Raw genomic sequence first — 17,875 nt, forward strand, 5'->3', positions numbered from 1 at the left:
AAAAAAAAAAAAAAAAAAAAAAGAGCCAGCAGCCTCTTCTATTCTGTAATGTTATGAAGAAGAAAAAAAAAAGGCCGCAAGGATCGATGAGCTGAAAAAAGACACAAGGGACATATTTTCAAGGGTCTTGTTTTCTTTTTTTTTTAAACACTTTTAGTCGTCTTGAAGAGGGGGGCTTCTTAAATTTCTTTTCAACAAAGTTAGTGTTGAGGCGGCAGGTTTTCATTTTCCTGGGGTCGTGTTTAGCGCTTCTGAAACCAAAAAGAAAACATTTTGTTTAAACAGAAATGCGGGTGCAGTTTACATACAGCAGCTTAGAAGTTTCAATAGTTGCTTATACACGAGAAAACTAACAAAGTTCTGTGTGTTTTCTGAATAATTCGCAGAAAACGATAATAGTTAAGGTTTATGCTCAGTCGAATGCATGAGTCTTTTCTGGAGCTTTTCCTTCCAAAGTGAACAGACTGAGATAAAGTCTAGTTTGAGCATTCAGATTTGAATTCAGCACTGAATCTCAAAGACATTTTTTTGCTCCTTCCATATTTGGCTCATATTTTACTGCAATATAATATCCTGCACCTCTATGGAAGCAGAATGAACCCAAAAATATCTTCTGTACAGTGTGACACAGTTATAATACTATAAATCTAAAACTCAGCATAAATCATAATTGATAACATTTTCCCAAATTCCCAATCATGTTACCAAAACTGGCAAAAAAAAAATACCACCGCAACGTATTAAAGATATTTAACTATCTACATGTTTAATTCCGTTCTATAATAGCCACTAAATGTAAACACAGCTTCTCGGTTGCACCAAGGAGTGCAGGATTTTTTCTTTTTTACAGAATCTGGTTAGAGGACAGGATATAATTCTAACTCATTTTTAAATTAATTATGTAGAATGCAGTGATTTCAATGGAAAGTCATGATTTTAAGCTTTAATTCCGGATCAGAGGGTGCACATGATTAGTTCAAGGACTGTTAGAAAGCTGAAAATCTGTCAGTGCTTTCTGTTTATTTAAATTTTGGGGTCAAAAATGGTGTAATTTTAAAGATAAAATGTCTTTTAAACACACCAGTGGCATTTAGAGTTTGGAGACTTAAACTTTCCTGGTTGAATAAAACAAGGGATGAACAGAAGTATGTTTGGTTTTCCTCATTAAAAAAGAAAAAAAATTAGTTAAACAGCACAGGCTACAGTATAAACAAAAAACTCAATAAAGAAAGTCCTGATTATTAAGCCTAAAATTCTGTATTTACTGTTTTGGTTCAGCTCCAGTGCTCTTGTCAACCTTATTCCAAACAAAACCTCCAACAAACCAAATGTACACTATCTGCAATGCACCACACAACTAAAGGAAATGGTGGCGCCTTTAGGAGAAAACTTTACAAAGAAAAGCCAGAAACCCCCTGAAAAAAAGTAGAAGAGTGAATGTTGAACTTATATTGACTGGAAATTACAAATCTAGATCCGTTTTTTATCCAAAATATCCGTGACACTCACAATAAGAAAATTAAATGAGAATCAACTGTGGTACAAATACACACAGAATCACAGCTACTCAAACTTCACAACTATTTCCCACCAAACAGGAGCAAAAAACACAAAACAAAAAAAACGCTAAGCAAAATCAACATTACAATTAACCAGGTGATGTTGCTGATTATTTCCTGCAATTCTAATCAGAGAAACTGGTGTTGTCTTCGTTGTCATGGAAATCTGACATAGTACACGGATTATCCAAGCCCTGCACAGAACGCGCCACTGTGAAAACTGCAAAATGTGAAATGGAACACTTGAGAAGAAAGGGAGGAAAGAATGAAGTCTTATTATTGGTACTAACTGTCATTTTTAACAGAAACACGGAGAATTGATTGGTCTGAATACGGCAGCTGTAATCGACACCTCTGGAAATGAGTCAGGATCTCTTGAGTCGAGCCGTCGCTGCCATTCTGGCTTCGGTGCAGCACTTACACTCGTGCGCGTGAACCCACATCTCACCCCTGCAAAACCCTCCAGCGAGACGTCGAAATGCAGAAAGGACGAGTGGGCTCGAAAGAGTGCTCATCCAGCGCTGCAGGAAAAAGATGAGCGGATGCTCAATCAAGCCTCCTTCATTAGCAGCGAGAAAACCACGACAGGCCTCTCAGAAAAGTTCAGCTTGACCCCACGTGAGCGTTAATCAGGAAAACGACAGAAAGCTGGCTGAAAGGTGTTTAACGGCCGACACACAGGGAGGCCAATTTGCAGTGCACTTTTCAGAATTAGGTAGAATTCGGAAAGGCCGACTGACTGCCTCTGATTTAATTTACGAGCTTCCATCTGCTAATTATACTCTCGCCTCGTTTTTCTTTTTTTTTTTTAAACTACTTTTGACAGCACTTATCAAGCTGACGCCCAAGTGAAAATTTCTCCGTGAGAGAAGCAATGAACTTGAATCACACTCATGAAACTGTTGCTTCAAGTAATGAGTCAATGCACAAAGCACACACTAGTATCTTAGCAACTGCTACAGCAAAATAGTAACAGGACCTGACTTATAAAATTCTTGTTTCACATAATCTCACCTAAGCAACAGCCCGAGGCAAAACCCCCAAAAAACCAGCTAAATGAGACGACGAACACAGACTAAGCACAAGCCCTTTGAGAACTTCATTTAATTTATGCACCTTGTACTTGTTAGACAGTAAATTTTAGAAGTTGCTTTGGGTGGAGAGCTTTGATACAAAAAAATATATATATATCAAAGTTGTCTAATTTATCACAACTTCTGGGGGCTGAAAGACTATTTAACAGGGCGATAGCCTGCTGATAGCAAGGCTAGACTGCCCTCAATTATTTTATCAAAAAGGAGTCCTACTATGTGCTTGAATTCACATTTACTGACTGCTTTTCTTTTACTTTATTGCTCTTTTGCTCTGGGATGCATTAAAGGGCCGGTGTGAAGTTTTTAGCAGCATCTGGAGGTGAGGAAGCAGATTGCAGAATCGACTGCGGCTGTTAATAAACGTGAGAAAACATAAAAGTGTTTGGTTTGTCCATTCTGGGCTACTGTAGGAACATGACAGAAGAGCACCTGCACCCTATGTTGACACAAAGAGTTTGCTTTAAGGTGGAAAAACACAACAATACTTATTTTCAGTTAATTATACTGCACTGATAACTTAATTATGACAAGTTTCTGTTAATAGATCCCCCTAAATCCTAAACATTAAGTCATATTTAAAGTGCATCCCAGTATAAAATGAGCCAAATACATTTGCAATGACCAATCAATGTTGCATTTTCCATCAAAGTCATATAAAAGAATAAATGGAAATCTTGACGTTTATCTGCTGGATTTCTGCTCTAATTACCTGGACTGCTGTCTCCAATAAAATTTTAAAAAGTGACTTCAAAGAAATGTTTTACATTTGAAGCAGATAAAAGAAAAGGTTTTAGATGCAGTACATGGTGAGATCAACCTATAAAGTTCACAAATTAGCATTTTTTGTAGTTTTTTTTTCTTCATGCTGCAACATACTATCACTGTAAGTGGAGAGACTTTTGATCACTGTGAGCTTGGGATGCCACTACATGACACAAAGCTATCCTGAACTAATAGATAAAGTTGTAAAGGAACTGTTACAGCATCTATCTGCGATTACACCCATAAAATGCAGTTTTACATGTCTGTGTGGCATGAAACCACATTCTAGTTTCAGCTTAAATCAGCAGTAAATGATATTTCATGATAAAAATGCATAACATGACAATGTGAAACAAACATGGCACAGATCTGTCCAGCAGTGCGTTTAATCACCAGCCAGCTGGTCCTTGCTGCACGTCATTCCCTTGCTTTTTTCCTCACATTTTAGACAGATATCACCTGAATTCATCGCTCAATTTACATACTGTGTGTTTTAGCACATTGTTGCAGTTGTCCGGCCCTTTAATTGACCATTTTAGTTTGCTTTTACCACTCTCGTAACTTCAATTTTGGCCACTACGTGCATCAGTTTCTGGCAAAAAGAGCTCTAAAAAGCCACTTTACACCATCTGCTCAATAACCAAACAGAAAATATACACAGTTAGACAGTAGCTGGTGAACATAGTGGAGCATTTAGCAGCTGAAGAGATACACATTTCTCTCGAAGAACTAAAGCAAAGCCAAGGAGAGCAATGATTTTACTTTGCCATGTGCCAGTGTTGCTCTGTCAAAGCCTGATGTATAACTGAGCAACTTAAAAGGTGATATGTCAAAGCTCTGTTCACAGCTAGGTTCTGCTGCTCACATTTTTTTTTAAAAGGCATGATATCTTTTTATAAACGGCTGAAGAGAGATCATTCATCACAGCAAGAAACTGTAAAAGCTGAATTTTTGCTTTTCAATGAGCTTTCAACGACAATTCCACATGGAAACTTAACCAAATCTAAGTTTAGAGTTCTGTAAAACAAACAAAAAAAACAACTACAAATTCTGCACTCCTCTGCACAAAAAGAGCTGTGATTACTGACTCATCTGATACCAACAGTCTAGTGACAACATTCAGGGACTTTTTGACTCACTGGATTGAACTGCAGGATGTGCAGAGAAGGTAGGAAACACGTTGAAATTGTATGAAATATAAAAGTATCTACAGCATGTGGAGCTCCTTTTCACCAGTCTTGGTAAAAACCTGGAGGCACTTGAACAAACCTTTCTGCAGGTTTTTAAATTTTAGTAAAATAAATAATCAAAGAACTTCAACTTTCGGTTTTTGGTGATTTATTTAGCATTATAACTACTTCTAACAACGGTCTCAGTGTTTCAATCGACGAACGGAAGTTTATATGTCAGTGAAAACGGAACAAAGAGTGAATAAAAAGGTGACGGGGCAGAAAACAATTGTTTTTTGGATTTTTTTTAGAGCACTGGAAAGAGCCAAGCTAGCTGTTAGCGCCTTCTTCTTCTTCCAATCTTTCTGCTAAGCTAAGCTAAGCTAAGCTAAGGGCATTCAGGCTTTGTGAACCCCCTGAAAACTTTACCTGAAATTTTAAAGTCACAGACAGCTGCTGGTTACAAAAAGCTCTGATAAACATCTTGTAAAGCCTATAATCTGTCCATCAAACAACACATTAGTTGCATTTAGCAGGTAGAAAGTCAGATACCGTCCTCAGGATTTGATGGAGAGCAACACCAAGCTAAAATGTGACTGAAAACGAGACTTACATACAGTAACTTCAAATTAATGGAAATGTTGCTCCATGTCTGCTAGGATTTGAAATAATGAACTGTTTGCTAACAACTAAAGTGATAACTCAGTTTTATGTTTCTGCTGCATCCAAGTGGCCAAAAAGGTACAATAGACTGCACTTGTTTTTCAATGTCACCTTCACAAAAAATGATCAGGACATCTAGATGTGGGTGAGATTTGATCAGATCTGATTGACTGATTACAAACAACCCTCCAACAGCCATCAGAATCTAAACCAAATACAGATAAATCCGAAGAGATGCACGGAAGTATCTTATGTTAAACAATGAAAGCTGTAGAAACTTTGGCAAGAAATGTAGGATTCCCATTACTCGTGGTATTTTGTTTTGGAACCGCATCCTCATCGATCTTACGTTCTCCTGAACAAACCCTGCATCTCCACATCAGCTGTCGAAACGCACAATGCACCTGAAACATTCACAACTGCTTCTCCTCTGCAGTGATTAATGCAAATAACCCACCAGAAATAATGGGGGCAATCTTAACGTGCGGTGAGGCTTTGAGAAAGGCAGATAACAGTCTTGTAATTGGGCTAATTACGCCGGGATGTGTTGCTTCTTTAGGCTAAATGGCAGCGAAATGCCACTGGGACGGTCTCTGGTCTGTCACTGTAAACAGAATTTGGCGAAAAGGCCAGTGGCTGTGTTCAATAGATGCAGTGTTCCTGTTTTAATCTGGACTCTTTTGGAGTTGAGGGTCTGTGCAGCGTAATCAGTCGGACTCAAAGTTGGACTTGGTTAATTAGTTAACGGCCCATAAGGACCACCTATGGGTGTTCAGGAAGACGGGGCTCAGTCGATGCTTCTTCTGGTCGTTTTCTTTCCCTCTTTTCTTCTCGACATGAGGACGTTTCTTCTTCTTCACCTCCTGTTGTCATCACCTATTCCTCGGCCTAATTTCCCTCATGTTACTCCGTGTCCTTCTACCTCCCCTCTTCACTTTTCCTTTTCTTTTCTCGCATATTCTCTGCCTCTCCTCTCCCTCTGCCTCCTTTCTTCATCTCTCCTTTTCGCGGATGGCATTTGAAGCCAATTAGGTGTTTATATGCATGAAAAGCTGTCTCAAGGCAGGGCACGGGGACATTCCTTTCAGCTGTCAGAGATTACAGAGAAAAGGTACCAAGGAGACCTGTCGTGCAAAAGCAAAGATCAACACTATTAGCCTCATCAAGAGAAAAGACTCATACTGGAGAAATTCTTCATGTGAAAATGTTTGCATGAGTGTGTGTGTGTCTGGATAATGTGTGTATATTGCGGCACAAAGGACCGGCCGGCTGCCTCCGAATTCTATGACTCATCCTCATTGCAACTCGTGGACTGCAATCCCAAGAGCCTGTAGTGAACAATTCTATTAACTTGCATTAGTTTCCTTCCTCCACCATTACACCACAGAGCATTCACTTATTATGTTCCCCATTTCTCCGGTTATGCGATGTAGAAAGTGCCAAGATTGTAAAGTATATGAATGTCCATGTCTGCCAATTTTAACTTAATTCTGCATGACTCATAAACCGGAGCAACATATTTTCTTTTGAGAGGGAAAAAAACAAAACATGTGCATGCATAAATCTGTAAATCCTTCTCTCTGCTTTCATTCATGATGATTTAATATACATGTAGTTTCGCAACAACCTCCAGATTTTGAAAAAAACTCGACATAAGAACGTCCTCCACTTATTGCTTAACAGCTTTAAAGTGCTACATGCTCTCACAGGGCTGTTTAACCCTTGAAAACATCTTCTACCCTTGCGTTTCTACGTGCTGACACTCACACAGTCCCGCTAACGTGCATACAAAGACACAGATGTGCGAATGTGCCGAGGCTGTGACACATCTCCCATCTCCGAACGGGGAAGAATATGAAGAAAGCTGGCTGCAAATCCAGCATTTCTCTCCGCCGAATGCGAATGTGCGGCGTTGCTGTGGCGCGTTCACACATCTCCAGCGAGCCCCCCTGTTAGAGAGCCCATTAGTGGCTGTGTGTGGACAGACCCTTTTCTTTGGAGAGCCAGCGAGAAGGACAGGAGGGAGGAGAGGGAGGGGAGGGGAGGTCGAAGCCATTAACGAAGGCGAGAGGCAGAGGAGAGAACGACAAACAATAAGCAGGGGGAGAAAATAAAACAACGAAAAAGGACAGCGGAGGAATAAAACAAATACAAATAGAGCTCCCTGTGAACTTTGACAACAGGTGGTCGTCTGAAGAGGAAGATCGTAACTGCTATCAGTGTTCAAAGATGAGGGCCAGATGTGAGTGGCTCTCTAACTCCATCCCGGTCTATGCCAGGGGCTTTTTATTTGAAATTCACACTGCAGAGTTAATACTGTAGATAGTCCACACTTATATTGCGCTTTTCTAACCTTAAACCCCAAAGGTATCTGAGCTACAGCTGAAAGTGATGGATAAAAACACAAGATTCAATCTGTGATTATGCGTTTCATTTCAAATATTGTAGTGTATAACCGCAGCTTGTTTATCACTTATGGTATTGTCCTCAGTAAATGAAGTATTCTTGGTGCATTATCAGTAAATGCAGGGCAATGGTAAATTAATACCTCTATAAATGTGAAAATTATCTATTTTCTTCGATTTAAAATCAAATAATGCTAAACATAAAACTTGGGAAATTTCCCCTGAAATAAACCAAATGAGAGGCACTCAAAAAGCATCGTAATCAGCTGCCTAAACCACATCAGCTAGCTGAAGGAGCAACAACTCTAGCTCCAACTCCGGCTACAAAGAAAACTCATTTCAGTCATTTGTAACCGGGATTTCATTCTTTTGGTGACTACCCAGAGCTCATTGCTATAGGTGAGGCTTGGAACAAAGACCAGCTGGCAAATCGAAAGTTTCCTCTTTCAGTACAACTCTCTCTTCACCACAGCAGTCCATTAAGGCACCATTATCACAGCTGGCACTTCCACCAGTGCTCCATTATCTGGCCGCTTGTGAACAACATCTCAAGCTACTTAAACTAATTGACTTGGGGTATCGACTCAACCCCAACACACAGCAATCTACCAGTTTTCCGCGCAGAAGCACTGAGACTCCAAACTTGGAGGAGTCGACTCATCTCAGCTGCTTAGCACTCTGCTAACAAACATTCTGGCTGGGGCGCCCTGTTAGCTCAACTGGCAAAACCCTCCGCTATTGTTGTCGTACGCAGGATGGAAATAACCATCCAACTGGTGTAATGGAATGCGACAAAACATAGATCAAGAGCAACCTTTTAAATTCAGAACACACTCGAACCAACGTTCACTGTTGCATCCAGTTTTGGATCTATGCACATGTTGTCCTCTCAAACATATTTAGTGTAGTGTTTTTACCGCTGTTTCGCCTAATTCTGTGTGCTCCCAATAATGTTGGATCTTCTAGAATTCAGATTCAGGTTAGTTTTTCACATTTGTTTTGCCTATTTTTGCTGTCCAGTTCAGAATATTTGGTGGTCTTGCTATGTCAAAATTGAGAATTTCTTGAGATCGGGACATACTTGAAGCCCCCAAAATTGGCTAGGCAGGTTCTTCCAGTGTTTTTCTGTGTTTCTTGACAACATCTGCCTCCATATAAATCGAACCAATGAGACAAAAAGAAAGGAAAGAAGTTGGAGAAGCTCTCAAACTGACAAAGCACGAGGACCAATAGAGAGTTTGCATATTTTGCCTTCTATAGAGCCAGGTTTTAAAGTTTGCAAAATCCTCAGCTTGCTTCCAAGTCCTCCGATAAAACACTCTTTTAATAAAGTGCGGCTTTGTCGAGGGCACATTGAAGAAAAACTACTCATCAAGTTAATTTGCTTAATTATTCAGCAGAGTCTTCCGAATGAAAGGACATCTGTTACCGAACAGTGTCGGCGTATGTTGTTGTTGGGGGGTGTGTGTGTGAGTGTGAGTGGGAGTAGAAGAGAAACAGATATGCCATCAAACGGGTTTAAAAAAGGTTGTTGCTAAACACACCAACCCAGTTTTAATGATGTTCTACTGCCCCCTTCTGGTACACTTGTGTCATTGCAACATATTGACTCCATGACACTGAGAATAAACTGCAGTCTGTTGATGCCACCTGGTGTGCAAACATGGAATAAAAAGAAATGCACTTGTGGCATCACCGCAGATCCCTTTACATGTCAGCTTTTAAAATATGAATTGAAACAAAGACTGGGCATCTGTTGATGATACTGGGATAAAGGCTTTCTTTACAATTTACAAAATGTGACTTCAATTTATGAGGAAAAAACACCTCATTTTTAGAGTCTTTTTTTACCTTTAACATGACCAATATTAGTTTCTGTGTTAAACTATTTGTAAAATTGCACCTACAACTGCACATGTTTTACTATGTGCTCCTTTTTGCACATTATTCACAAGAAACATTTTTTTAAATCATGTATCATCGTAACAGTACAAGCTGCGTCAGTTCAAAAATTATAATAATCACAGTCTTTGTTTTGAAAAAACATCCTCTGAAACAGTTTTTTTCCACTTCTTTCAAGAAGTAAGACTTAGTTAAGTTGCAGAAAACGGATGGATGATAAAAAAAAATGTTTAAAGGACGAGTATCAAGTTTTAAAAAGCTTCACTTTAAAAACCGGAAAAAGGAATATGTGTGTGGCTTTGGGATGTTCATTAAATCGTCATGTCAATGAAATTTTAGGAAGAAGTATGACAGCGTTCATACTCTTCTATAGCTGCTTCTTTCGTTTTAGGGGGTTTATTTTTAGGAGAGAAGGATGTTTGGTTGGTTGAAGGTAACAAACGTAAACGTAATCTGAGCAGAAAGTTGAACAACATGAAATGTCATAAGGGTTTAAGACTATAGCTTTTGTTAAAAATCTCTATTTCCAGGCCTTACTTTGTCTTTAGATATATACACACAGTTACAGCTGAGTTTCAGCTGTGGAATCAAACTCGTCTTAGTAGCTTTCATGGTGCACATTTAGTTTGTTGATGGCACGTGTGATTTGACACTATATAAACAAAGCACTGCTTAGAAAAATGTACCTCTGTTGAGTCTTAATAACAAACCAGTACCGTGAATAATTAAATGCTTTGATTTTGGGTAAAAGAATCTCGTTAATAAACACAAAATGTGGCAGCAATGAGTGGCAACAAGTTACAGCAGCTCGAACTTCTTGTGTCTAGTGTTTTTTTAATTGTTTCCATATTAATTTCTTTCAATCTTTATTTTTCCGTCATTATTTTTGATGTTTTTCTTTTACTAATGTGTGGATTTCTCTTATCTTATTTATGTCATCTGAAACTGATGCATCACTGCAATAATTGAGCAAATATTGTCCATTAGAAGCATTATAATAAAATCCACAGAGCCTTGTGTTGTTTGTTGGACCTTATATAAAAAAATGAAGGCAATCTGTTATTGTTGATACATTACAAAAAAAAATCAAAAACAGTGTTTTTATTTGTCAACTAGAAGTATTTGATTCATATTTGACAGTTGGACCACTGTGAGCCAGAGCTAAGGTGATAAATTTAGTTTTTTTTTGTTAGCTGAATTATACAAGCAAACTACTCATGACAGTTATTTTTTTAACACAATTAACATTTCATGACTACAATGTACAGGTATTTGAAATAACACCCCACACATTTTTCATGCTGCTCTTTAAAAATGCCGTTATGATCATTCATAGTGACAGAATATTGATCTGCTGTTTAGGTAAACCAGTTCTTAACGTCTGGTGTCATAAAGTCTGAGAAGAACTGAGGGGTAGAAATAGTGATTCAGTTGCAGTTTTGTTTAGAATCTAAGCTGAGCTGCTGTGGTTTAATTAACCTGAAAACAGCACCACCTATGGAAACCTTAACAGAAATTTCAATGAAAAATCACACAATACTGGGAGCTCTCTGTAGATAGATGTGCTTATATACCACCTAAATTACTACCATTCTACTTTAGAAGAGTTGTGTTTTTTTCCACTTTGGTTTCGATGTTGAAGTTTTGACTGTTCAAACATCAAGACTCCTCAAAGATGTTCTACAGAGCTTCTCGGGATTGTAGTTGGGTTTTTACATACATTTAAAGATCATTTTTCATGGATTTTTCATGGTTTCTGGCTTATATTAAAGCTTTTGTAAACTTCTGCAGCAAAAACCATCTGAAACTGGGTGCAGTTTCGAGATAACCGTTGAAGAACCGGAGATGTTCTTTCAAAAGCTTTCCTCCAAAATGACTCTAAAATCTATAATATTCTGTTAATACCAAAACTGATACTTTACTTACATCTAATCTGATGGTTTTTTTCTCCCTAGATGTAATCACTGTGCTAGACTTCACTCTTAAAATGTTTCCCATTCACAAATAAATCAGCTTTTTCACACTACTGCTCTAAATCTCATTTCAAAATCTGTCTCTAAAATCCGTCACTACAATCAGGTTCTGTAAAAATTGCAAAATACATCTGACACATCTCGCATAAACACATTTTGACGCAGGATAATGAGGTGTTGGCTGTTAATTAATGCAGTGGGGTAAACAAGGGTCCTTGTCTGTCTTTTTCTTTGGATATTCTTGCTTCTTTTCCATTCGGGCTTTCTATGTTTCATTAACTGAGTAAAAACTGTTTCACCATTTCAGTTTGTGTGAAAATCAAACAGCAGCAAAAGCACTCGAATTAAGTGATATCATACATACAAACGCACTTTTTCTACATATTTTTGCACTATTGTAGGCCACAGCACTTCTGCAAACTGTGCAATATGCAGAAGCGCAACACTGGTTGTTTTAATATTAATTCACCAAATAAGCAATTTTTATAACAACAAGCTATACCACAGTTTGCATAGGTTACACTTGCACATATTTTGTAATATTTTTAAATGTACACATCTTATTCTACCTTTCTTTTAAAACAACAGTCATCTGATTGTGTGAATTCACCAACAGAACTGCTGCTGTAATCTGTAAAATGACACTAAATTAATTGTATTCTCATTTATTCCAACAATGACCCACTTGCAGCCACATTAAAAGCAGTTAAAGGAGCAGCTGAAAAGGCATTCATGAATCCGGACGGCACTTTTTGATGCATGTTGTTTCTTCCCTGTTTATCCCAAAACTGACTGTAAAGAATACCCCAAATATAAGCAGCAGTTCACTAGTCCCTAGATCATTTTATTACCTTGCAACAAAGATGTAACTTTGGTGGAAAGCTTTCTAAAATAAAATCTAAAAAAGGTGAATAAGTGTTGCACATTAAGTTTAAAATGAAACTAAATGTGTGATCACATTTTCATACACTCTATTTGACATCTGCAGCAAGACACTGAGTTATCTGTTTGGAAAAATGTTTTGTTAGTCCACACAGTAGACAGCTGCTTATTTTAGATTGCATCGTCTGATGGTAGTAAGTAGTGACGGCTCCAAAGAACATCTTTAAGGGACATTTTGTTACAGGGCGTCTTTGAATGCTGTGGGTGGATCCTCACCGAGCTGGTGGGCCTTTCTGAGACAGGAGAGGGAGGCGTTGAGTCGGGCACACTCTTCTTCGTTGGCACCAAACTTCTGCAGCAGCTCACACACCTGATCCTCGCTCATCTCCAGCAGGCCCTCCAGGGTCACCTCGCCTGGACTCATCTCCTGCAGGACACGCACAAAATGCAGTCAGAAAATGTTTTGTTCCGGGGCGTTTTCTGCTTCCGTCACATTTTTACTCGCTGTGGGGTCATTTTCACTGCAATATGAAGTCCTGCACATCTATGGAAACACAACAACAAGGACTGGAAGGAGAGAGAACTGTCTGTGCAGTATTACATGATTATAATGCCATAAGGCGTAGAAATTAAAGTTGGACATCTTTGATAATTTTTTAACTTTTCCAACAGGTGTTAACTATACTAGTAAGAAAGCGCGGCTCTACACACAGCTATTTTACTAGGTACATTTTTAATTTGTTTGTCCCCTACCTGTTTTGTGTAAACACAGCCTGCAGTTCAACTGAAAAGTTCCTGAGTTTTCATTCCATAATTGTTGGTAGCTGTGTCACTCATGGCTTCTCAATTGTGACGGTTAGCTCAGATTTTTTTTTATATGTTACATAATCTGGTTAGTGTAAACTTTCTATTTTTGGCTAGTTTTTAAATGGCAGTAACAGAATGAAGTGATATTACTGAAATGTCGCTTTTTCTAAGTGATCTTTTTTGGCCTTTTTCGGCTTTATTCGATGGGTGCAGTGGAGGCAGACAGGAAAGGAAGCAGAAGAGTGCACGTCACAGTTAACCGCTTCGAGGAAGTTGAAAACCTGTTGATTCTTTCTGTTTGTACAGTTTATGTCTCTGCTAAATAGTGTACTTTTGGTGATTTTCTTAAATAAAAAAAAGATAACATGACTTTTAAAGCCACTGGCAGGTTTCGGTGTTCAGAAGGTTGAGATCTCATTTTAACACGTGGGCCTTGGACTTTGGTCATTCTGGTCAAAATCTCAACCTTTGTCACTGATTATATGTTATTGTCAGTTAGAAGTATGTAGTTAGGGTAGGTTTAACTCAGTCAGTATTAATCGTCGCTGCCTTTGTTTTACTATATTGTTTTATTGATGTCTGTAATGCTGTATTTTTATTTTTTATTTAACGTGTGGGACAAGCCTAGTGCTAAATCCAGCGTATTTACTGCAACCTTGTGTAAACTTTTATAAGATTGTATGTTGATTAATATGCACTGCCCTGTCCAAATAAATAAATAAAATAAAATAAAATAAATAATAACTGTAAGTGTCACAGGCTGGGAGACAAGCCAATCAAACACACCTGCATGGAAATCAAACTATTTTAAAGCTTTACTGGCACATTAACAGAACATTTTTCTCCAAATTCACCATCAAACACATTAGAAGATCTGATAGGCAAGGCAAATTCATTTATATAGCACATTTCAACAACGAGGCGATTCAAAGTGCTTTACAAAGACATTAAGACAGGAGATGACAACAAACATTAAAAGAAAAACAAAAGAAAACATTTATGAAATCATTAAAAAAAAAAGGTCAGAACAGTAAAAAGATCAAAAACAAGAGTAAGAAAACAAGTGCTGTTTAAAATAACTGTCATAAAATAAGATTTAAAATAACTTAAAATAATTTAATCAAAAGCAGCTGAGAACAGGTACGTCTTCAGAATGTATTTAAATGTGTTAAGAGTTTCAGCTGATCTACAGATATATATTATGTATTGATATTAGTTTTATTTAAATGGCTACTTCAAGAACCTTAAACTCAAATCTACCAACGACTGTGGCTGTTTCTGCCTGATAGTAAATGTATAAATAAGTTCACTGATGAGAACAGTTTTGATCAGTTTATTTCAAATATTCATAGACACTGACTGCAAGCTGCTCATCATTCATCACTAATTCTGACCGTCTTTGGCTCATTTCATTCAGACACGCATATTTAGTTCATTACTGTGTAATTTATTGGTTTTATCTTGGTTCTCTGTGTTTGTATTTGGCCAGGGCAGTCTTGAAAAAGACTTTTGATCTTCATGATGACTTCTTTGTGGCAACTCTCTGAACCCCGAAAACGAAAATAATCAAAGAAATGTAACTTTTGTTTGCTCTTATGTCTAATTTGTGTCATTACAAATGTCATAGTGCACAGAAGGACATCCGTTAGCCATAGCTGAGCTGTTTCCATAGAGGTGCAGGACTTTATATAGCAGTGAAAAAGTAGCTGACAGTGAGTGAAAATGTGGCAGGAGCAAAACACTAAAAAGGTTGAGTTACTATGAATAGTAACTCCTCAGCCAGCTCTGACTGCTCCTGTGGCCTCTGTAACCTTCTAGTGAGCCTTTAACCAGGTACCGTCTAAACAACTGTGCTCTCAGTCACCAGTGTGGGGAGCTCAACTGCTAAAAGTTAAAAACGTCAGTGAAAATGGGGATACAGAATCCATTTTGAATGTTCACGGAGTTTTATTCACACCTATACTGAACACATTTATCAGAGATGAATGTAAAAGAGAAAAACTAAATTCCTGGTGGCCAACATCAGAACATGTGCACAATAACAATAAGAAATGCATCACAAAAAGCAAACTGTCACATGGAATAAAGCCACTGATATCAGCAATTATAGTTTCATTTATAAGCTGATGTGCAGCGGAAGATGGTAAATTTATGAGAAGGTTCGGAGCAGCTAAACTTTTTAATTCTGGCTTTATCTGGAGCAAAGACTGCAAATTCTGTGCAACAGCGTAAATGTGTGGATTGATCTAACATCTCACTGCCCCTGCACGGACTGTTTCCATCCCAGCTGTCTTCCATGTTCATCGAGTGACAGAATCGCGATGAATTTTGATCTGGGGTGACGTAAAAGTCACATAAACGACTGGTTTAGATTTTTAGAAACATACCAAAACTGCATCTGATTTAAGAGCACGTATGGAAGCAGCACAAATCAGAATTGAAAAGATCAGATTTCGTGTGCATTGTTTGTGCTCACGTTGTTGCAAAAACCAGATTTAAGTCACATATGAGCAAAGAAAAATCTGATTCGACCCTCTTTGCCTGCAGTCTGAATGTAAACAAATAGAATTCGCCAGTTAAATTGAACTAAAACTGAATCCGAGCTGAAACTACACACTCATGTCAGTCAGCGATCGCTTCACACCACAAAATATAAAGGAATAAAAGATTATTAAGCGAAAAAGGACAGTGTTCAGTAATTTCACTGGTTGAGGGGTAATTTTAGGCATTTTTTAAGTATTAATGTCAGTCTCAATTCCATTTTGAAGCTGGATTTTTTGATTTGTGACGATAAATGTGTTATCATCAGTGTGTTTTAAGGAGAACAGCAGCTACTATAGGGTTACGTTCTTTACCTGCGTGACCTCTTTCCTCAGGTTGACGATGCGGAACCAGTGTCCGAGGCGAGGGAAGTCCTCCAGCTCAGCACTGCGCTCCTCTAAGGCCACTTTGCACTTACAGGACAGCTGGCGGCTGAAGTATTTCACCAACTTCCCCTGGGAGGGAGAGGGACAAACACAACGAGGAGAGGCTTTTATTATGTTGACCAAACCTTTTGAACATTATTGAACTCCACAGATATCCTCTTGAAACATTTCATAAAGAAGATTTGGATGCATTCTTGTCAGTTTGTCCTCAACAGGGAATAATTTCATTTTTTTAAAAAAGGCCTCAAAACTAGCATTGCTGGGAATAGAAAGCTTGAATAGAGATTTTGCTTTTCAGAAATTATATTAATTTTTTTTCTACAACTATGCAGAACGCCTTATTATTTGTCCTGACTCTAAAAACAAACAGTTTTCAACAACTAACTTGCTTCAGAGCACTCTAATATCAGCAAACAAACTGAACAAGTTGTTGCACAAATGCAGGTATTAATTGACTATGATTATAAGTGATGAGAGTAAAGACAATAAAATGATAAAATAGGGCACTGACAAATCCATTTTTAAAGTCATGCTCTATAATCTGTTAAACTGGGGTGTGAGGAGGTCTTAAAATACATTTTACCACTATTTTACTTGTCACAGGGGCCATAAAAACCTAGCAGCACAGCACTGTGCTGTTATTGTCCTGACAAACAGCTTAACACAGCCTCACATGGTGACTGAAGAGTTACAAAAATTCCTGAACAGCTCAGAGAAAATATATGAAAAAAAAACACTCAGTTTCATCATCTAAACCCTTTTTAGTCCACTGTCACAGCTCAGAGCTAATGGACCTAAAGCTGTGGTCATACTGGACAGAAACATGGAGCTGAAAGAAGAAAACATGCAAAGAAGTGGATACAAATCCATAACTTTGGAAATTAAATAAACAAGTAGAGAAATTGCTACACAGTTGGTCTAACTTCTTCTGCAACATATTGTTCAAATGTTACATACATTTTTGTGCATTTATGGAGGAAGATACATTTCGATGAAAACTTTCCACAGTGAGATTAGTGGATGAAAGACATTAAAGTCAAGTTTTTTTTAAATAGAATTTTTCTAGTGCTTGATAACATCACACAACATTCACCTCCATTAAAACAGGGCGAATAAAGAAGCCTTTGCTTAATATCGCAAAATGTATTTAAATATATTTTACATTCTGAACATTTTATACACTTAAAAGACTCTATAGAATACCATTTTAAACTATATACTATACACAAGAATCTGTGCAACATCAGTGCTAACAGAATAACCCTGTGCACTATCATTATGTTCACCATGTGTATCTGAATCCGCATTACTAACACACAGCTCAACAGGTTTGCAGACATAACGCTGAGAATCTGCATCCTCATAGAAAATAGTCAGGAGAAGAACTGGTGAAAGGGTGGTGTTTCTTACAATTGATTTGAATCCCAAATTCTGAACAGAATCTCTCCCAGAGCAGGTTAACTCTACACAGTATCAGTTGCATCCAGACATACCCAGGACTAGGAGCACACAGGTAAGTGCACAGACTTTGCAAGAAGAGATTTCACGCTATAATATGTGACACTAAAACAACACACCAACATTGATTATACATTATCCCAAATGTATCCAAGTATGCAAAGTCTGTGCTTTTATTCAACACAATGGTGCACTTTAATTTGGTCACCTGTCAGTGACGTCATACCCACTGCGAGGAGGAGGAGAAGGAGGTGGCGACAAAGAAGAAGGAGAA

General features: G+C 38.0%; 1 protein-coding gene across 2 annotated transcripts in view; it reads right to left on the reverse strand.

Moving 5' to 3' along the window:
• Positions 1-17,875, reverse strand: part of ksr2 (kinase suppressor of ras 2) — a 154,186-nt gene that overhangs the window by 118,148 nt on the left and 18,163 nt on the right. For both annotated transcript variants that reach the window (XM_022209952.2, XM_022209950.2), the window contains exons 2-3: positions 16,072-16,212; positions 12,686-12,836 (exon numbers count right to left, since the gene is read on the reverse strand). In XM_022209952.2, coding sequence (XP_022065644.1) covers positions 12,686-12,836; positions 16,072-16,212 — 292 coding nt within the window. The remainder of the gene's footprint in view (positions 1-12,685; positions 12,837-16,071; positions 16,213-17,875) is intronic.

This window comes from Acanthochromis polyacanthus, chromosome 7 (genome assembly GCF_021347895.1).
Source record: "Acanthochromis polyacanthus isolate Apoly-LR-REF ecotype Palm Island chromosome 7, KAUST_Apoly_ChrSc, whole genome shotgun sequence".
Taxonomy (NCBI): domain Eukaryota; kingdom Metazoa; phylum Chordata; class Actinopteri; family Pomacentridae; genus Acanthochromis; species Acanthochromis polyacanthus.